General features: G+C 52.3%; 2 protein-coding genes across 3 annotated transcripts; both read right to left on the bottom strand.

The window, feature by feature from the left end:
- Positions 1–555: 555 nt before the first annotated feature.
- On the bottom strand, positions 556–3,437 carry LOC105488804 (forkhead box L1). Its single transcript, XM_011753238.3, has one exon. It carries the CDS (start codon positions 3,428–3,430, stop codon positions 2,393–2,395), a length of 1,038 nt encoding a protein of 345 aa, XP_011751540.1. The 5' UTR covers positions 3,431–3,437; the 3' UTR covers positions 556–2,392.
- A 134-nt stretch (positions 3,438–3,571) lies between these two features.
- Positions 3,572–15,235, bottom strand: LOC105488805 (forkhead box C2). 2 transcript variants are annotated; one of them, XM_071085067.1, is made up of 3 exons: positions 13,111–15,235; positions 11,518–12,193; positions 3,572–3,646 (listed from the first exon to the last, which is right to left on the bottom strand). In XM_071085067.1, the coding sequence occupies exon 1, from the start codon at positions 14,794–14,796 to the stop codon at positions 13,291–13,293; it is 1,506 nt and encodes a 501-aa protein (XP_070941168.1). In that variant the 5' UTR covers positions 14,797–15,235; the 3' UTR covers positions 3,572–3,646; positions 11,518–12,193; positions 13,111–13,290. The 2 variants fall into 2 exon arrangements, with proteins under 2 accessions (XP_070941168.1, XP_070941167.1); XM_071085066.1 differs by lacking the exon at positions 3,572–3,646 and having other exon boundaries at positions 6,226–12,193.
- Positions 15,236–21,744: the final 6,509 nt, after the last annotated feature.

Here is a 21,744-nt window from a genome sequence, read left to right as displayed (position 1 = left end):
AGGAAGGAATACACATGAAATTATATAGATTACATAAAAATGACCTCACTATCCATTTGTCTTAGCTTTTCTAAACCAGATGAAAGTGGGGATTAAATAGAATTTATCTTTATCATGTATAAACACACAAAGTGGATACATTTGCATTTTTTCTGTGTCATAAAAGTAACGTTTGTACAATACTTTTTGGAATGGTAACTTTAAAATATGATCCTTTTAAAATTGCAGTATCAAATTATTTGCTTCTTCAAAACATAGCCATCACAAATTAACAAAACCTCCCAAGACAGCATACCAAACACAAAAAAGAAAAAGCAAAGATTAAAAACCAATTCAATATGGCAGAATTAACTCATTGTGCTTTCTGATATGGAGGCAACTTCCCGGGCCCGGCATCCTCTTCACTCCTTCCAGTCTGTCTGTGTGTTTACCCCTCCGAAGCCAGAGCCTCCTGAGATGCTAACACGACTCCCAGATATAATCCCAGTCTCCTCTTTCTTATTACACTGTTTGTTTATTTCCCTCCAGTAATCCACTGAACCAGTCACTGAGAGGTTAATGAAAAAACAACTTTATTCACAGAGGCTGAGAGTTTGGGATAACAAAATATCCAGTGACAGCCATTCCACCACATTTTCAGTTAAACACAGTGAGCCTGGATCTCAGCAATGGTTCCTCCTGGAAGTTCTTCCAATCAAGGCTGGGCTGCAGTTTCCCAGAGTCTTCCCACTGGCCTGGGTGGAAACCAGTCACGGAAGCCTGGTTCAACATGGATATGAGAATGAATTTTCCAAAAGTCACCTCTATGCCTATGAATTATCCAATTACTCTGCCGGCCTGAAATGTCCTTTCCAACACATTGACCAGCAGGCCCTCTGGATTCAAAGTTTGTCATCATTTTTAGAGAAGTCCCGGAAACTATTTTAAAAGCTATCTTAAAGACCTCCCTCCCAGCCTATTTCCAAGAATGCGTGACTACTTGTGTCTTTATCACATGACATAAAATAAGTGACTTAGAGGTTCTGAAAATTGCATTTCACGACCTCGAAGATAACCCAGCTAGAGATGGCATAGAGGTTGGGTGCATTTCCCCGAAGTTCCAAGCCTAACTTGGTCGTGAACATCTCAATATTCTTAATTAGATTTTTGTTGCAGACCTCTGCTCCCCTCCCCAGACTGTCAGTCACCTCTTTAAGCTGCTGGGGGTGCGGGGCCGGGAGTGTCCTGCCATCAAGCCTCAGGTCCTCTGGGGCCTGGAGAGGCCCCTTCCAGCTGATACCAGCACATCCCCATATTCTTCCCCCGCATTCATCCCTCTCTCTCTGCATTTGCTTTTGCTTGTTTCACCCAACTTTTTAAATTAAACGTAGTCCTTCATTATCTGTTTCTGAAAAATATAGCGACCACAAGCCTGGATCTTGAAAAAACATGGAAATCAAAACTCCAACATGGTCTGAGGCATATCCCCTCCCCCTCACACCCTTCCTCATGATATGCCTTGAAATATTTTGATCCCTTAAAAACAAAAGCAAAAGGATAGGCCATCTGCTGTTGTGGGTTACATAGCTGCATGTGTATTGGCTAATGAGATATCATAATGCAAGAAGATGTTATATAGAGTGCACTTTCTTAATAAAAGTTGTTAATACACGCGTTTTCAAAGGTCAATGCTTAGAGTCAAGTATTTATGCAAATAATAAAACATGTTCCTTTTACTACCCAGAAAGAAATTAAGAGAAAACTTCTCTGTTTAAAATAAAAGTGTTACTGCTCTGGGTGGTTTATCAGCTTCTGTACCTGAACATTGATCATAAATCCTAATCAGGCCCTACATCTTCCAGAAAACCTGAAAACCCGGGGTCACCCCCGGCACCTCCACAACTTCAAGTCGGGAACAAACCCAGCTGTGACCACCCCACACCCAGATGGGCTCATAACCAAGGCCTGACCCACACAGCAACAGCGAAGCAGGCGACGGTCATATGGGGGTCCCCAGTCGAAAGGACCACACTGCACCTGTAAGGCCTGTCTTGGGTAGTCTGCGGACCTCGCATGCCCGGGACGCGCAGGACCTGCGGTGGGCGGCTGAAGACCACTCCATTAGACAGGTCAAAAGTCAAGGAATCTCCCGCGGTACAGGTCCCCGCGGGTGCCCATGACCCCGCAGGGATCTTTTAAGTCTCCGTAGCTGCGCCCGGTTGCTGGGAAAAGTTTGCTTCGGAGAAGGCAGGCCAGCTCGCCCACCTGCGCGCAATGGTTGGTGACACTTCCCTGAACCCATAGGCCGTCCCAGGCAAAGATCATTTTAGAATCCTCCGCAGGTGGGAGCTGTGGCCTTTCGCTCAGCGGAGACGCAGGCCGGGCCGGGAGAAGAACCGCGCCATCGTTTGCTTTACTGGAAGTGGAGCACCGTGTCGGGAAGCTGCAGGGGGAAATAGGAGAGGAAGGGGATCCCGAGCTGGTAAAAACCGCCCTGGACGTGCGGGTCGAGCATCAGGGAAGCGTTGAAAGGCGGACGGAGGCTGGAGGAGGCGGCCAGGAGCGAGGCACCCAGACGGCCGCCGGGCCCGGGCTTGGCGCCCCCCAGGAGCTCGTCCCCTGCAGGCGGCTTCTGGCCCTGCCTTCCCGCCAGGATGCTGTCTATGCTGAAGCTCTTGGACTTGTCGGAGCTCTTCGGAGAGCTGCGGGAGGCGGGGCGCAGAGGGGACCCCGGGCCGTCCCCCGTGCGCGCTGGCTGGCCGACGGCCACGGCCGCTGCGCCCTGGACAGCGTCACCGGCGTCCTCGTCTGGGGACGCGGTCCCCGGCCACTGGAGGGGCGCCGGCGGAAAGGGGCCGTCCAGGAGGGGCGAGGGGCCCGCAGGCGTTCCCTCCAGGCGTGGGATTGCGGGGCCCGAGCCCCCTGCCCCGCTCCCTGCCTCAGGTTGCCCCTCCGCGCTGCGCTCGTGCGTCTCGGCGCGGGGCCTCTTGGCCTCCGGGGCCCCAGGGCCCGGCTTGGGCTTCCTCTTTCGGCGCCGGTAGTTGCCGTTCTCAAACATGTCCAGGCAGCGGGGGTCCAACGTCCAGTAGCTGCCCTTGCCCGGCCGCCCTTTCTCGCGGGGCACCTTGACGAAGCAGTCGTTGAGCGAGAGGTTGTGGCGGATGCTGTTTTGCCAGCCCTGCCGGTTGTCGTGGTAGAAGGGGAAGCGGTCCATGATGAACTGGTAGATGCCGTTGAGCGTGACCCTCTGCTCGGGCGCGTCCTGGATCGCCATGGCGATGAGCGCGATGTAGCTGTAGGGAGGCTTCTGCGGGGTCTCGGCCCGGCCCGAGGCAGCCAGAGCAGCCGCGGGGGCGAAGGCCAGAGGCAGCCCGGGTCTCTCGGGACCGTACAGATAGAGCATGGGCGAGGCTGCCAGGGCAGACAACCGGGGATCGAAGAGGTGGCTCATGGCAAGCGAGAGCCTGCGCTGCGCTCCCCGCAACGCAGGCGACCCGGGGGACCTAGGCACTGCGCCCCGCGCCGCAAGGGCCCTCCCGGGGAGCCAGCCGTGCCTCTGCCTCTGGCTCTGCCGCTCTCCCCGGCAGCTCCGTGCTCTGTCCCTTCTTCATGGCTTTAAAAATGTTAAATAATTGTTGTAAGTTTGCTGTTATATGTTGACTTAGCCCTGGAAAATAAATTGTCTATGATAAACAGTCCTTGTGTTCTCAGCCCACCCACATTAATTAAAATTTCATTGCTGAAAAACTCCAAGCTTTTCCCTCCACGTGTCTTTTTGATACCAGCCAATCGGTTTTGGGGCTATTCCTTCATTTGTTTATAGAATTAGTCTGTTGATAAGTCCGCCCACCCAAGTTGAATCAAGCTGTGTTTATTTGGAAAAATTTCCGGGCACCCAATATATAAACGCACTGATCTGATGTTTGAAATATCACGTCCACCCCTTGACGCTGTAAGCACACACAGTCAGTGAGGCAGGATGTAGACCGCGGTGGCTCGGAGCAGGGTCTGCTGAGCCAGGAAAGAGAGGTGGAGATGGGGGTGGGTGTGCAGGGGTAAGTTTTACGCTGGCCTGGGGGAGCCCCACAACCCCAGGGCCTCCCACAAAAGGCCTTTTCTTCTCCCAGGCTTAACCGGACATGTCAAGATGTAAAACGTCGAGTCTAGTAAAACGCTTTCTGAGGTCCTAGGAACCTTTTAGATCGGGGCAGGGAGGGTGTCTAAGAAGCCTGAGTGTCTGCTGAGAAGGGGATTCAGCCCTCTCTGAAAAAACAGGTGGTGGACCCAATAGGAGGTGGCACTCTCTAGGGACCTGCTCTCCCACACCCTCCCTTCCAGGGCTCTTTGGAAATCGGAGGGAAATTAGACTCTGGGAGCCCAGCCTCTCTGGAAGGGAAGGTCTCGGGCACTGGAGGCCTGGGGAAGAGCACCTGGTCCACAGCTCCATCGAGGAAGGTTTCAAAATAAACCCATTTAGAGAACTGGGGGCAAAAGTAAGGTCCTCCTGATGGGGCCAAGGTTGCAAGGGAGGAACACCATAAAAGGAGGCTGTGGCAGCTGGCGCGGGAGGCCTGGTATTTGTGAATGTGGGTCTCCAGCTTTATATTCTGGGCTTTCCTGTTTATAACAAGGAGGGGGTTATAACAACTTTACAAGTGCATGCAGCTGGCCCGTGATTACATTAGGCATTTGGGAAGCCTGCTTGCTCTCCCTGCATCCACCCCCCCTGGGGTGTACGCTGCTACCCACCCCCATCTCGTTTTACATTTTCCCACGTCACTGTTTGAATAAAAGATCCTGAATCATGCTGATTTCGAAGGCGGCCTCTCTTCCCCACTCCACTCCTTAGGGTAGGGGTAGAGGGCACCTAGTGTGACTACTTCCTGTTTATGATCACCCCCTGAATATGAAAACACACACACTCTCACACGCACGCACACGCATTCGGATAACTGGCGTCTCATTGAGTAAACCGTGTGAGCATGTCAAAGAGACGAGGGAAGGGGGATGATGGCAGGTGGGTGTAGAAATGGCCTACTACATGTGGGCCAAGAAGGAGGGAGAAGCACCGAGGGCACTCACAGCGGTAGGGGGAGTGTCCGCTGCTGCCACACCCGGCTGGGGATGTGAGTGCCCAGGTAGCCTCTGAACAAGGAAAGGTGGCGGGCATCCTTTTTCAAAATGAGAAAAACAGAAATAACCGGTGTGTTTGGGGTTCCCGGGTACCCAGCCCATAGAATAAGTAGACCGCAGGGGAGCGGGTAAATTTAAAATATCAAAAAGGAAGTCGCAGGAATGGTGGAAAAACCGGTCTGGGTGCAGACACTGCCTGCGGGAGTGACAGGCCAGTCCCTGGGACACCTCGGGCCTCCTCCCTCCGCGGCCCTACTCCTTTAACGTGGGTCCAGCGCTCAGCCCGACCCGCCTAGGTCCTGGGGGTGAACCTCTGGCCAGCAGGGGCGGAGCGTTGTCGTTTCGTGACCGCTCGCTCTCACTCGCGCACACCTTTCAACCTTGGGACGAAGAAACCTCAATGCCAGCGCCTTTGCAACCCGCAGGCCCCACAGTCTCTGGGGTCACCCAACCTCTCCCGGGCGGCGCGCCCCCAACAAGCTCAAGTTTGGATCCAGTTCCTTCTCCAGCCTCGGCGCTCGCTCCAACACACCCAGACCGAGAGCTAAACCAGTGTCACTATGCAACCCTTTCCCCACCTTCCTATCCCACAGCCCGTCCTGGAGCTCCCCACGCGGCACCCGAAGTCCAGCACGCACATCCCTGCCTCTACGGAAACGCCTGCCGTCCTGGCGCGACTTCCAAACTCTAAGACAAATCCGAGCTTGAATTTGTACAGTGATAAACACTGCCCGATTTGGTAATGGGCGGGACGCGGGCGGAGACACGCTCGGCTGGTGGGCGGGGCACCGATAGTAAAGCAAAAAAAAAAAAAAGAGAGAGAGAGAGAGAGAGCGAGAGATTGGGAGAGAGAGAAAAAACAAAACAAAACAAAAAACAAATGCCCATGCTCCAGTTGCGCTTTGGAGACGCACAGCCAGCCCCGCGCTTTTGCAGAAGTGTGCAGTCTCTGGGAGGTTTCAGCTGTAGAACTCCGGCATTGCGCCCCAGCCCGGCTCCGGAGCGGGTTTGAATCCCGGGCTCCTGGGTGATTGATGAGTTTGTAACCTGAGCCTAGGAGGGGCCTCTGTTAGAAGGAACCCCGCGCTGGGGCAATTTCCATATTTCCGGGGAGTGCAGGCTCAAGCCCCGGGAGTCCGAGAGCGGATGCGCCCTCGTGCGGATGCTCTGCTGGCTGAGGACTGAGCGAAGGGCCTGCGGGGGCAGCGGAGCCTGGGAGACGGCCTGGCGGGCCTCTAGAACGAGTGTCCTAGAGAGCCAGATGGGGACACTGAACGTTCCCTGCAGATTCATAAGCCTCGGATCCCAGAAAAGAGCGTCATCTGAGAAGTCACTTGGTGAGGGTTCGCCTCCCAGCCTGCAAGAAAAGCCTGAGATCTCTGGCCTGCCCAGATGCTCCGGAAGGACTGGAGTCTCCAGCTCTGAGGCTTGAGCAGAAACGGGGTTCAGCGTGGGATGAGGGTAGACAGCCTCGCTGCCAGTCCTGGGACAAAGCGCATGTGCGATCCTTAGTCAGGCAGATCGGAACCCAGGCACTGGTGATGAAAACTGCCTCAGATAAAAAGGCCGAGGGGTGAGAGACAAGAGCTCCTCCCGCTGTGCCCCAAGCCATCCACTCAACCTTCCTCACTGGGAAGTCAAAAGCAGAAACCTGAGTTAACAGTAATCTGTGTCGCCTTTCCAAATGTCTGCATCACTTTTCCAAATGTAAAGACAGTTAACACATATACAATGTGTGTGTGTGTGTTTTACACGTATGTGTGATTCAACCGCATGTGTAGCATGTTTGAGAAGAGCTGTGGTGGAAAGATGAAGGGCTTAGCCCCTCACCTTACTGACAACCTAAAAACACTGGAGACATAGATGATAATAAGATGAATAACTAAAATGTATTGAGCCATTTCGTCCTCACAGCAGCCCTAATAGAAACCTTTGTCGTTCCCATTTTGCAAACCAGGAAACCGACCGAAGCTCTGTAAGTTAACCTGCCTCAGGTGTCCCATGGGGAAGTGCTCCAAAGACAGAAAAACAATCTTATAATAGCACCAGGTGTGGACACTCAGGGCTCCATGGAAGTTATCTTGCCAACCCTTACTACCTCTGTGAAAGGCAGGCGTGGCAGACTCACCCATTTGACAGATGATGAAACTGAGGCTCGGCACAGAATACCCTAAGACCCTAAAAGTAGGAAATGGCGGCACAGCGACCACAGCCCATGTGAGTGTCCTCCAAAAGTGGGTGCTCTAGGGTCTGACATGCTCAGGTATCTGGAAGGACTCAGAGGCAGAGATTGTCTGGAGTAGAGAGTGGGAGAGGGGCCCTCCAGAGCAGAGAGGGTGTGCAGCACCCCTGGAGCTGGGAGATTCAGGACATTATAAGTAGAAAATCCCAGAGTCCCTGCTTACGTTCCACCAAAACCCCAAAGACCTCTTCCTCCTTCCCTCCCCTCCCACTTTGAAAAGAGTGGAAGATTTCCAGAGCTGGGGGAGCAGGGCCCAGGGCCTCCCTTCTCTTGGGAGGCAGTGAACGGGACATGAAGGTAATGGCAGTCCGACTGGGTCAGTGAATGCAGGAGACCCAAAAGCAGGGCAGGATTTCCCAAATGATGCACTTTTTTATAGCGCACCTTTTTCCCAGAAATGATGGAAAGGCTCTAAACAGAGGCAGTTGGTGCACATGCTCTCTCTGGGTTTTTGAATAGCCCAACCCTCTGCTTTCCCTGTAGAGCAGGAAGGTTGAAAAAGGAAGGAAAACGCCTGGCAGAATTAAAGGTGAGCGGCATCTTCCCAGACACGGTGGCTTTCCCTGCCAGGGCTGCACAGTACCGTGTGATAAATGCGCGTCACTCAGACCAAAGATTCCTTTCTCTTTTTCTTTTCTGTGTTCCAGGTAAACCTTAATGGCTGGTCATGAGTGTTTACTATGAACAGGACACTATGGAAGCACCTTGCCAACCTATGTGAGGTTCATGAATCCTGGAGATAACCCTCTCAATCCTATTACTGTTTTCAGCCAAGAGACTGCCCCAGAGTGCTTAAGGTGATCTGTCTGATGTCACCTGAATCTTTGTAAGGGCCTGAGTTGGTGCATGTGGATTCAGCCTTAGAGAGAGTGATTCCACTGGGGAGGCCACCTGTGAAAATAACACAAGACAGATGGAGACCCAGGGCCAGAGGGCCGCTGAGACAGGCGAGGCCCAGTGTCTCCATGATCTCGCAGCCTGGGTGGGCATAGACTGGGGTTCCAGAGCATGAAGCTGCACCTCAGGACACAAAGGGGGTGGAAGCCTCCCAGCTCCATCCCCCCTAAATGGGTCTGGGATGCCAGCAGCTTTACCAACCATCCCCCCTTCCCTCTTCACACACCCACCGCCCAGGATGAAGTCCCCACAAGGCTGACACTCAGACAAACCCAGCCCTCTGCTTTTGGTCTACAGCAGGAAGGTTGAAAAGGGAAGAGAAAGCCTGGCACAAATTACAGGTGGGTGGTGTCTTCCCAGACCCAGTGGCTGTCCCTGAAGAGCAGCTGCCAGCCTTCCAATCTCCCCTGAAACCGTCCGCCCCCTTCCTTACATGCCTATGTCAAAAAGCAAACATTTCAAACGCCTTGGCGAGCTGAGGCCATGCAAGAGGCAGGCAGGGAACGCTTCTCAAAGTTTGGGAAAGCATTTCAAATATGCGGTGCAAGAAAGCGCTCACTGGGAGGCAAGGGGCGGGCTCTCTGGGTGGCTGTGACCCGGCCTGTCCCACTCACCTGGAACAAAGGCACCGGACCCCAGACCCCCAACCAGCCTCAGCCTACTGGCACCTAAGGCATAAAACCTCAGGTCTTTACTTACCCACCTTCATCCCACTGAGAGTCAGATAGCGACCCAGGCGAACACAAGTTCCCAAGATGCCAACCACAGGCTCCGAGACCCCAGCACCTTCTCAAGACATGTGGCTCTGCCCACCCTTCAACGGGTGCTTTATCTTGGTGTGTCTATCTCCCCCCAGCTCATGTTTTCAGTTAACAATAGGTCCCCATCAACCAACCTTGCCCAACACCCCCAACCCCTTTTTTGGATGGGGGTGGGGAGGAGGAGTGAGGAGACCTTCACTAGCACACAGGGTTCATTTTCACGGGTGAGCTGGGAGCTCTGTTCACAAGCCTTTCCCTGCACCAGCAGCAACCCCCACGCAGTCACTGGGTAAAGGGAAGGGGACGGACCCCCGAAAGATTTATGAGCCAAGCTCAGAAGTTCCCAGGACCCTGTGTTTTCTTCTGTGTCTGGCTTCTGATCTTCATGTCTTGGTGGCAGGAGGGTCAGCAGCATAAGTGAGGCCCCATGGCAGCAGCCCTGGCTATGCCCAGAAGGGGAGTGCAGCGTAGCCCTGGCCGCCTGGTCATTTTACAGATAAAGAGACCAAGGCCAGGGAGGGGAAGCAGTTTGTTCACACAGAAAGATGTGACTTTCTCATTCCTAGCCCAGTGCTCCAGCAATTCCTGGACAAAAGTTACAGGAAGATTTGCATCTTCAGGGATAGGTCACCTATTCCAGAGCAGTGATGGCCTTTCGACCACAGACCCAAGCCCAGCCTTCGAGAGGCCCCGGCACGGCCGGCAGGAGGCAGGCAGTCTCTACCTGGAAGCTGTGAACGTGCGGTGGAGCCTCAGAGGCTACACAAGATGGCCCATTCAAGGAGGCCACTCTGGCTGCAGCCTCTCTGGGGCTGAGAATGTATGGGACGCTCAGAGGCCATGGGGGTCTCTCCGGGTAGCCCATATCTGTCATAACTGGACTGTGCTTAGAGTCAGAGGCCACTCAGCCAAAACCCGCCAGGGATGCAGCGCTAATTCAATGGGAAGGTGTCTGCCATGGTATTCGGGCGCTTTCATTTTATTTGCGACATCTTTGTGATTGGCCCTGCGATATCTTCTGACTGGGTCAGGAAGGTACAGGGTTATCAGACAGACTTCGTGCAAACTGCATTTGCGTGGTCTGCAGAGCGGCCCCAGCCCAGAGTCCCTGCAGCCTGTGGCAGACACTCTGACCCTTCCATCCTCAACCTCCTTTTCCCTTCCCTTGAAAGGCCCAGAACCTCCTGAGGACCAGAAGGCAATAGGAAAAGGTGGCAGATGAGTGGATCAAGAACAGCCAATGTCCTGGGCACGTGCTTTTTGTACACTGGGCAGCAGACGAGCAGGGTGGCTGCCAAGACGCAAAACTGTTGGCGAGAACGTTGGCTGTTCACAGCATGTGCTGTGGAATCTTCCCACTCTGCTGGGAGCAACAGATGCCCCAGGAGCCGCTAAGCCCCCAGGCCTGAGGTCCACACAGGCACTGCAGGAGGCTGGAGTTGCAGGAGACCGGGGCTGCACAGAGCTCTGAGCCAGCTCACAGCACAAGGGGCTGCCGGCCTTCTAGCACTTACCGCACCTATGCCTGTCCCCACTGAGACGGAGGAAGCCTTGAGTGACAGGGTCCTCAGATGAGTCCCACAGTCCCCAGGCCGCTACACACTAAGGGCCTGGTTCTCCACTCTGCTGCCGCTGAAGACCTGAATAAAGCTCCAGATACAGTCCTCCAGCTGCCCACGTTCCCCAAGGAACGGAAAAGCCCCCTCCCGATAACCTCCACAAGGGCCACTCACTTGGGTTTCCGGCCCCCACACAGCAGGACTTCTTTAAAAAGGCTTCCTAAAGGTGCAAAAGCCCCGCGTGGTTTCAACAGCAGGGCTGGGGGCTCTCAGCCACACCGTCGCTCTCCTTTATTTTCCGTGTGTCTCTCAGGCCTCGCCACTAACAGGACACCAACGGTTTCAAAGCTTACGAGGAGGGCAAGCTTTCAGAAAGACTTCTTTAAAACGTCTAGGGAAGGGAAAAAGCCAGCTCGCTTAGAGTCTGGAATACGCTCCTCTTCTCCTGGGGCAAATAGCATGAAGCGAGCAGAAGTAAAATGAAACCGTCACGGTAGACGCGGGCAAGGAGCTTGGGCCACCTTATTCTGCAGCTTGGAGAGGGTCTCTCCCCTCCCCTACTTCCTTAACTTCCTCCTCCTGTTCACTCAACCAAAGCCCGCCTGGCCTGGGGCCTGCTGAAAGTCTAGCACCCGGACGCCCGGGCACCCGCACATTATGAAAAGGAATGAAACAGCCTCCAAGTTTTAACTGTGTGCCACCTCTGGGGCCACACATTGAAAGAGTCTGTGTTGCACATATGGGGAAAATTATTATGCTTTAAGCTTCCCCTAATTCTGTTTCAACACAGCGTAGAGATAAAGTACCATGCTTAAAACAACAACAAGAACAACACCCGGGCTACGTTCAGCGCCACGGCATCGAGCAAAATCGCCTTTAGCAAAATCATCAGGTCTTGAAACGTTAAGCTCACAAAGAACTTCAGCATTGGCAAGGTACAGCTCACCTGCCGGGGTGGGAATTGATGAAGCTTTGGTCCCCAAATTCACACATACAGGCCAGCTGGGGAGTGGTGGGCTTCAGCCATTGAAATAGATAATAAAGCCATTTCCTCAGCTACTTTTCACAAAATCTATGTTGCTATTAAAAATGTAAAAGATGAGATATTAACATTGAAAAGAAAAATAGTCTCTATTATTTAACATATTGAAAAACTTGAATTTAGAACTCTAAAGGCATCATCAATCATTTTTGAAGGGTAATGAGATTTCAAAATTTTTCACTGCGATGAGGGTATAGATTTAGACATGACATTGAGAAGTAACGAAGTCTGAAATTCCCCTCTGATCTGGCTGCTAAGAGGGACGGATATTAAATGCTGGAAAATCCATCCCCTTCAGACCTTCATTGGCCCAGTTCAAATTCTCTGGAACACCATTAAAGCAGGCAAAGAAGCTCGAATTTTATAAAATCGGGGGAAAGCAGGACTCACCCTGGTTTGCAGTTAGCAAATGGGAAATGTTTATTCTTCCCCTCCTTCACCTCTTAAATTGGGGACGGCTGGACACTGAGATGGAGTGGCACTGTTTTGACAGTTAGCATGTTTTTCTGCATTTAACAAAATGCATCACAGCAAGCTCACGGTCCGGTCCTTCAGGCAGCCCCCTCCAACTGGGCGGTTTCTCGAAAAGAAAAAAATCCTAGAGTGGGATTTTAAAATTAATCAAAAGCCTTTTTCTGTCACTAAACAAGACAGCAGGTGTGTGCTCCTATTCTCTGGTCATTTTTATGTGTCTACACATATACCCACCTGTGTAACAAAAATAATCAAAGCAGGCGGGTTTGCAAACACACCTCGTTTTTAAAAAATGCAACAACACAAACACTGTCCAAACTTTGGGCAGAAAAAACAACATGGGTTTATTTTAAGGTAAGTACAACAATTAAGACCACATAAGACAAACATAGATGAAGTTAGATTTTCTAAGTGTTTTTTTTTTTTCTTTTAGGAATACTCAGGGTGGAACCTACTATACAAAACCATCACACTTTGTAAATAAAAAGTATCAGATACTTGACTTCTTTATCCACCAACAAAAAAATAAATTATTTTCTTGTTTTGTAAAAGACCTACAATGGGAAAAAGAATTATATCTCATAATTGTACAGGAAACAAAACCCACATCGGTTTCTTGAATTCAATTTGGCAGTTAGAAATGATTGGGCAAGATGAAAAAATTATCCAGTGAACTCAACTTTAAATATTATATTAATGGCTCTGAACAACAACAACAACAAAATAGCCTGATTACAAATCCACACATTTGTACAGCACGGTTGGAGAAATTTAAAATTACACACAGCACATACATTATCTATAGACACCCCCATACACCTATGGGGACCCCTACAGAGAGTCCCCAGGGGCTCGCTGTGGGATTTGGTCCATAACTTAACTTTTGAAAGCTCAGATAGAGCACAGCACAGCCGTCCTGGTAGGGGAGGGGGATTTTAAGACCAATACTCATTTTTGTTGGGCTGCGTCCCTTTGGAGGGGGTTTTCTGGGATCCCAGAAACGGGGCGGCGAATTAAAGTTACCTGCGCGCTTCACAGATGGCTGGGGGCTAGCGTGCCCGCTCTCTGCTCCCGGGTCTGAGAAAAAGTTGGAGGACATGTTTTGTTTCTTTTTTGCGTGTCTGCAACCCCTTAATTGTCTGGTTGGGTCGGGGCTGAGAAGCGAAGCCGGAGCGGGCCGGGGAGGGGAGGTTCCGGGACAGGTCAGTATTTCGTGCAGTCATAGGAGTAGGGGGCTGCGTGGCGGTAGAGAGACGGCGTGGATCTGTAGGGTAGCTGACAGCTGGCATTGCCACTCACCTGGGACTCCCCGAGGGTCGAGTTCTCAATCCCTAGCCGGTGGGAGTTGAACATCTCCCTCACGTTGGGGAAAGTTTGCTGCTGGGCCGCGAACGTGTGGCCGGGGAGGTGGTTCAGCTCCCCGCTGTGGTTGAGATACCAGGAGGCCGCCTGGGCCGCGGCGGCCCCGGGCTGCGGCGTCGGCTGGGGCTGGGGAGCCGGCGGGGGCGGCGGCGCCTGCGGGTGGTGGTGGCCGTGGTGCTGGTGGTGGTGGCCCGCGGCGGCGAGCGCGCCCTCCTGGCCGGCGGCGAGGTTGAGAGCGCTCAGGGGCGACGTGGGGCCGCTCGGGTGGTCCGAGAGGGCCTCGTCCAGGGCGGGCGGGACACACATGTGCGCCGGCCGCTCGGCCCCGGTGTACAGGCTCATGGCTCGCATGCTGCACTGGTAACCCCCGGCGGCCCCGGCCTCCAGGCCCTGAGCGCACGGCTGGCCGTAGGCGGCGGGCGGCGCGGCGGCGTAGGGCAGCGCCAGCGGCGGCACCACCAGGCCCGCGCGTCCGGCCCCCGGGCTCAGCTCTCCACCCGGCGGCGACGTTCGCAGGGTCATGATGTTCTCCACGCTGAAGCCAGGCAGCCCGTTGGGCGCCGCGGCGTGGTGCTCGGGCAGCGAGCCGTCGGGGGAACCGGCGGGCGTGGAGGCCGCGCTGCGCGGGCTGCCCTGCAGCGCGCTCTCGGGGCTCAGCGTCTCCACCTTGGTGATGACCGGCAGCGCCGGAGACGCCGCCTCGCTCTTGATCACCACCTTCTTCTCGGCTTCCTTGGGAGCGTCCGCTAGGTGGGGGGCGGCCGGGGCGCCCTTGGACGCCGCCGGGGGCGGCTCCTTGAGGTGGGCCCGCTCCTCCTTCTCCTTGGACACGTCCTTCTTTTTGAAGCGCCGCCGGCGCCGCAGGAAGCTGCCGTTCTCGAACATGTTGTAGGAGTCCGGGTCCAGGGTCCAGTAGCTGCCCTTGCCGGGCTTCTTGTCGTCGCGGGGCACCTTGACGAAGCACTCGTTGAGCGAGAGGTTGTGGCGGATGCTGTTCTGCCAGCCCTGCTTGTTCTCCCGGTAGAAGGGGAAGCGGTCCATGATGAACTGGTAGATGCCGTTCAGGGTGATCTTCTTCTCGGGCGCGTTCTGGATGGCCATGGTGATGAGCGCGATGTAGCTGTAGGGCGGCTTCACCAGGTCCTTAGGCGCCGCGGGCTGGTGGTGGTGGTAGGGTGCGTAGGAGCGGCCCATCCCCGCGCTGTACTGCTCCGGGTGGCCCGAGTAGACGCCCATGGGGCTGGCCATGCCGCCGTAGCTGCCCGCAGCCCGGTAGTAGTTCTGCTCGCTCAGGTAGGGCACCACTCCCAGGGCGTTGGGGTCGGACACGGAGTAGCGCGCCTGCATGCTGCTTCCGAGACGGCTCGCCGGCGCCCGCGCGCACGGACTGCGGCCGGGGGAGCGAGGGGGGCCCCGAGAGCGAGAGAGCGCGAGAGAGCCAGAGGGGGAGAGGAGGGGAGCGGGAGGGGCGGCCCTGGGCTCCTGGCAGCCTCCTGGGTGAGGGGGCGCGGGCGGCGGCGCTTGAGCCGAGCAGGGGCGCGCGCTTTCAGCGGACCGGGCAGATCGGCATCCTGGAGGGCGCGCCCCGGGCGAGCGCAGCGCCAGCCCCGCTCCTCGTTGGCTCCAGGACCCGGCGGCGGCAGCGCGGGCAGTCGGGCGGCCGCGGACCCAGCGGAGATGCCGCGGCCGGGGGACCCAGGTGGACCCTCGGCCCGCGCGACGAGGGGCGCAGGAGGCTCTCCAAGCCCCCAGCGAATCGGCAGCCCCGAGGGTCAGCGCGCCGGGGTCCGAGCGGCGGCCCCGCCGAGCCCGGAAAAAGAGGCCAAGTCCCTTTTAGGGATTGGGAAAAGTTTCAAAAGTCTTCTTGCTGAAAGCGAGTTTTTACTTTCCTCGGGCCACGCCCCCTCCCGGAACTTTGAGCCAATCACCCGGCAGCTGAAGGGAGTCGGCGCCAATCAGGGCGAGGAGCGCAGGAATCCGTCGGCTCTAAGACCCGGCCGCCTATACCTCCGCTGCGACTCCGTCTTCACTTGAAAAGACTTTTTAAAAAGTTATATCTTATTAAAATTTATTTTATGATCACATTTTGGTGAATGGACCCACATGCCCAGAACAAAAAATAGCCACTTTCCTCTGTTAAAAAAAATCACTTTGAAATATAAAATAGAATGGATTGAGTAAAATATCTCCCCCAAAGACCTTGTAAGTAGCAATGATCCTGGGACATTTTTCTTATTAATGAGTGATGAAGCGAATAATTAGATTTCCTAATTATGGGGGCCCAGGTGTAATGGATTCGAAGCAAACGCGCTGGTTTGGAATGGCAGGGCCTCCCCTGGATGTTATACTTATTTAATCAAATAATTAATCATCAGCAGGGAGTTTCCAGGCTCGAGGTCGTCAAGGATAACCTATCAAGGTTTTAGAGGCAAACCCTAGAAACTAAGTTTCTCTCGCCCCCCGCCGAGGAGCCAGGCCGCGGGGTGGATAGAGGGGAAGGTAGCAACGTGCTGACAATCTAATCCTCTGAATTCGCTGTGAATTCGGTAAATCATCCGCTTCACTGCGAGCAGTTTTGTGGGGTTTGGGGAAAAGGGTGAAGTGACTCTGCTATTTCCCCCTTTCGTCTCCCGCGTGGACACTCGCAGCCCACCGACTTCAGCTTCGAAGCTCCTCTCCCTTTTCCCAGATAGAAATTCCCTCTAACAAGCTGACCCCGCGCTCCCAGAAGACCGGGACAATGCAGCGACCCACGGGGGCCAGGCAGAGCCGAGTTCCTGGGCCCTGCGAGGAGAAACCCGAGCCTGCTTTCCGCGGGGGCTTCGCTCGAAGACGCGCGCAATGAGCGCCGCGCGCCGCGGGCACCAAGCGTGGACGCTTTCCCCGGCCCAGGCCGGCGCCGGCCGCTAACACCGACCCCAGGGCGCTGTCCCTGCCTCCTGCTCCTGGCAACTTCCCCCTGGGAGTCTCCAAGTTGATTTTCTATATGTTAGCCTTTTTTTGTTTTGTTGGGTTTGGGTAGGCTGAGTTGGGGAGCGCGCTCCGTGGGGAGACTGGGTGAGCGATTGATTGCAAACGGTTCAAGATCTCTTGGGGATAATATTATTCGGGAGGCAGACCTGGAGCGACTTGGATCTCCTTCAAGGATTTCTCCTTCCCTCTAGGAATCCCGGACAGTTTGTTTATTTGTGGACTGATTGTTTATTTCTTCCACACCTCAATAATCAGATCCCCTTTTCCCACTTCCCCTGAAGGAGTGAGACACTCCTTTAAAAGGGCTAAATACGGGCAGAATTTTGGAATTTGCTTGTCTGGTTGGGCAGTGAAGAGGGCTTCAGACAGAACATTTGTATTTCGGGTTTCCTTGTCCCTTCCTGGCTGTTCATCGGCTGCGTATTCGATTCTCAGCAAAAGGATGTTAAGAGAACCCACCAGGCCTCTTCGCTTCGGGGAGGTGACTAGAAGGCAATCGGGGTGTGCTAGTCATTTCAAATAAAAGAACAGAAGACAAAAATGTATATGCATTATCTTTGTCTCCTGATCAATTCAAAGCCAAAGGGAAGCTACAAATCAGGTTCCTTTACCTTGAATATTCCACTTCTAGAAACATTGTTTTTATGAGTATTCTGGGCTTTTTTTCTAACCTGATGCTTTTTCTTCTTTCTTTGAAACAAAGTGAAATAAAGCTGCCCAGTTCTCAGCTCAGAGGCAAATGATTTGAGCTTTCTGCCCCAACCCTAAACTCCCACCATGACTTTATTATTTTTTAATACCGCTAGTATTTCCGCATCTAGCTTAAAAAAAAAAAAAAGGACTCCAGTAAAAAGTGCCCTTCTCCTGCAGCGTACGACAAGCACACTGAGTTCGTGTCACGATTTTACTGGAAATGCAAACTATTGATCAAGAAACACTCCTCAGCCTGTAGGCTTCCTGGAGGAATATTATTTACTCTGCTTTTACGAGGTGTATGTGTGTTTGTGTGTGTGTGTGTGAGAGAAAGAGAGAGAAACAGCTTTATCACAGCAAAACCTAAAATAGCTAAGGACTATGAAAAAATAAATTCCAAAATGGCAGTTGCTGCCTGCGTTTGTATTTACAAGGATGTCCAGGTTTAAACCAATGTCATCTGGGGAAACAAACAAAAAAACCCGCCTGAATCGAGTCGCCCAATATATTAACCATCCTCCCCTGCCCCAGAGAAATGAAAAGGGGAGAGGAAAGAAATTCGTATAATCAAGACTGAAAAGGTGAGAGAGACACTTCCCTTTGCCCCTGGAATTAGGTTTCTTCCCTGCTCAGAGGGACTCCGGGAAAGATGTTTGTTCAGGTTATTAAAACAACGCCTTTCACACACCTGGACTTTGCAAAAACCGTATTTCCGAGCTTTTCTTTAACCTGCCAAAGTATTTTGGATGGGGGGTTGCTACTTTCTGGCTGACTTTCCCCCTTCTTGACCTCACAAGTCAGTGAGCCGAATGCGGAATCGGGTCCCAGAGGGCCTCGCGTGTTCCTGGAATAATAAGCGGCGATAAAGACGAAAGGTATTTAATTCGCCTTCCACCCCCACCGCGTTGCGCTCCTCCCGGCCCGTGGCCGCTGCACCTGGAGCGGCTGGGCGGACTCCATGGCTGTTGGCGTCATCTTGAGGCCAACCAGGGAACTACAACGATAAAAGGAAAAAGAAAAAGACCGCCCGGTCCTCCCTGCTTATCATGAAGGTGCTGACACCTTGTGGATACCCCTGGGCATTGCACGGCAGGAATGGAGCCTTCAAAAATCCGTAAAAGCAAGGAAACGGGATAAACTGCGCCGCGTCGATTAAAACTATTTCCCATAGCTTTGCAATCTGTCAAGAACACGATCTGTTGGGAAACAAAAATGTCTTTGCAACTGCTCGGGGAGCAAGAAATTTTCTCTAGGGAAACTTGCTGAGGTTTTCAGCAAATCAAACCTATGCCTCTTAGGTGGCTAGAAATGTGCATGTTTTTCCCCCAGAGCTGTTGAACAAATTGCCTCGTCCTTGTTTTCCTGCTGCAGCTGTCCTTCTGCCCGAGGTGTGGCGTGAGCGTCAGGGAATTCATCAGAAAGCTATTTGTGCTGGGCGTGTGTTTAGAGGGTGGTCTTGAACAAGAGGAAGACTTTGAAACTGGCAGCAGGCCAATTCCGCTTTTGCGGCACAGCAGAGAACCCAAAGAGGGGACAAGTGAAAGGAGTTTTGTTTCTTCTCTCACGATTTCCCATTCATTCATTTCAATATCCTTCAAACATTTCTTTTCTGGGGTCACGAGGTGCCTTGGTTTTAGGGAAAGGGATCGCGTGGCAGAGGAGTCCCAGGCTTCCAGAAGCTGCTTGGGAGGAGCCCTTGGGTTACATAAAGTCAGCGCCACCTCCTAAAAATCCATCGCAATCCGGCTTCTGGAGATTCTCTTTTGTGGGACAAAAAAAAAAAAAAGTGTCTTTTCTAAAACTCAGTTCAAGCTCATTTTACTGTGCGTGAGTTTTCTGGTGAGTGAAAGCCACATGGTCCCATCGACAAATGGCAGGGCCAGAAAGGACTACAAAAGCGGGTGGGTAATGAGGACCACTCTTGGTTAAAAGGATTAAAGAAACTCAACAACTAAACACAATCCTCAATCCTAGGTGGAAGAAAATTTTAAACAGCGATCAAGGACAGGTTTGAGGATACTTGGGGAAATTTGCATCTGGGGTGTGCATGAGATAATAATCTTGTATCAAGGGTAAGATTCTTGCGTGCGATAATTATACATGGTCAAGTAAGAGCGTGTCCTTGCTTTTAGAAGGTATGTGTCAAAATATTTGGGACTGATATTCATCATCTCTGCAACCTTTAAAAAATTTACCCTGCTGGGCGTGGTGGCTCATGCCTGTAATCCCAGCACTTGGGGAGGCTGAGGTGGGAGGATTGCTTGAGCTCAGGGTTTCGAGACCAGCCTAGGCAAAATGGTGAGACCCTGTCTCTACAAAAAAAAAAAAAAAAAATTAGCCGGGCATGGTGGTGAGCATCTGTAGTGCCAGTTATGTGGGAAGCTGAGGCAGAGAATTACTTGGGCCTGGGAGGTGGAGGCTGCAGTAAGCCATGATTGCACCACTACATTCCTGCCTGGGACAGAGCAAGACTCTGTCTCAAAATAAAAAAAAAAAAAAAAGAAGGAGAAGGAGAAGATTCAAAAGATTCAACCAAGGTGGGGTCAAGGGGAGAAGGAGGGCAGAAGGCCATGAAAAGGTAGTAAGATGAGAGCAGTTGTTGAACCCATGGTGCCTGGGTATTCATTGTATTGTTCTTGCAATTCTGTAAATTTGAAATTTTTCAAAATAAAAAATGGGAGTAAAACACCTTTCTTACTCTGAACACTTGAAAAGAAATGTGACAGTAAAGGAAGGTCTTTCCATGGAAGGAATTTGCAAAATGTTTAGCGAGGGCCTAACTTAGTCCAGTGTCTGCTCTCCTCCTTTCCTCGAAGTTTCTGGAAAACTACCATCAATAGCTATGGAGTTTATCACAATAATTCGTGGTTTAAAAAAAAAAAAGCACATTCTCTGAGGAACTTATCTGTTTTATAATTCAGGCATTGCCACAATTAACCAAAGATGCCAGACATTCAGTATTATAGATGTTATAGGATTTTTTGTTTTTGTTTTTGTGTTTTTTGAGACAGAGCCTCACTGTGTCACCCAGGCTGGAGTGTAATGGCTCATGGCTCATGGCTCACGGTAGCCTGAACTCTTAGCCTCAAGCAATCATAATATTAAAGATACATATATGTTTCTTTTTAAAGAAAGTTAGTCTCAGTGACTTCATCCTGAGCCAACCCCAGCTTAGCAGGGTGCTCTGCTCATCAAAGTCATTCAGGAGCCTGAGTTTTCAAAGACCACCGCTCATCATATCGGTTCCTGTCATTCTGGCAGGGGAGAGAGGTGATCTGGCCCTGGAAATTAAGTCTTCCAGCCTGGGAGTGACATGTATCACCTCTATTCGCAGCTCATAGGCCAGAGCTGGTCATATGTCCCCAACACACCCAGGGGACAGGAAGATCAGTCTTCCCTGGGCCCAGGCATCTGCTCGGCAGCCTCATATCCTGTCTTTCCAGGTGGGTAACCACTGTCCTCTGTTCTCTGGAGCCCCAGTGCACTGCCCAGTACCTCAGTACAAGATGTATGTGCAAGAAGTGCTTATTGACTGAGTGTACGACCATTTCCAAGATTTCTCTCCTTAGTAGATAAGGGGGAAAGTGATGTATACAAACCATGTGCCATGCACTGTGCTAAGCATTTTGGCCACGACCTCTCATTTACTCCTCTTTTAGGGTAGGTACTATTAATACCATCATTTTGCAGGTGAGGAAACTGAGATCTTAAATAATAAACTAAGTGTTGCCGCTGCCAAGTGATGAGATCGGGATCTCTTAACCCACTCCTTTGTTGCTTCTTTGAGATTAAGAATTAGGGACTTGGGCCCAGGCACGGTGGCTCACGCCTATAATCCCAGCACTGTGGGAGGCCGAGGCGGGCGGATCACCTGAGGTCGGGAGTTCAAGACCAGACTGACCAACATGGAGAAACCCTGTCTCCACTAAAAATACAAAATTAGCCGGGCATGGTGGTGCGTGCTTGTAGCCCCAGCTACTCGTGAGGCTGAGGCAGGAGAATTGCTTGAACCCGGGGGGTGGAGGTTGCAGTGAGCTGAGATCATGCCATTGCACTCCAGCCTGGGCAACAAGAGCAAAACTCCATCTCAAAAAAAAAAAGAGAGTGAGAGAGAGAGAGTTAGGGACTTGGAAATTAGAGGAGATTTGAAAAGTTAAAAGAAAAACTTCTATATAAATAAACACAATCTATACGGAAACCTTGTAACTATATAGACACAGTCAATGGTGTATCCATGAAGCCATGACTTCTGACCACACACAACTTAATGTGTATGAGATCTGAGTTTTTTATATCACTCACTTGAACCCCTGTGATTAACCTTGTGGGGTACATGGACTCACTGTAAAGGCCTGTGGAAAGCAGGCTGCCCCTGGGGCAGTCAGACAGGACTTCACTGTTTGGACAGGGACAGGGTGAGAAAGAGGGGAGGAGGACGATTTAATTTTCACCAAATGCGCAGCCTGTAGGATGGGTGTTCTGAGCCCCAGGGAATAAGCCAGGCTCAAAAGCCATAGTCTGGGACAGCTTCAGCCAGTGCCTCCAGTAACCACTGGGACTAGGGCTGGGGCTCACAGTGGCATAACTGAGTGGGACCCCAGTGGGTCTCACAGAATAAAGCCAAGAATG

This window comes from Macaca nemestrina, chromosome 18 (genome assembly GCF_043159975.1).
Source record: "Macaca nemestrina isolate mMacNem1 chromosome 18, mMacNem.hap1, whole genome shotgun sequence".
In the NCBI taxonomy this organism is placed as follows: Eukaryota; Metazoa; Chordata; class Mammalia; order Primates; family Cercopithecidae; genus Macaca; species Macaca nemestrina.
Note: the sequence above shows the minus strand (reverse complement) of the source record. Positions and strands in the feature narration are given on the sequence as shown.

Bases quoted from the DNA above. Each gene is read 5' to 3' on its own strand.
- LOC105488805 (XM_071085067.1), bottom strand. From the start codon at position 14,796: ATGCAGGCGCGCTACTCCGTGTCCGACCCCAACGCCCTGGGAGTGGTG.
- LOC105488804 (XM_011753238.3), bottom strand. From the start codon at position 3,430: ATGAGCCACCTCTTCGATCCCCGGTTGTCTGCCCTGGCAGCCTCGCCC.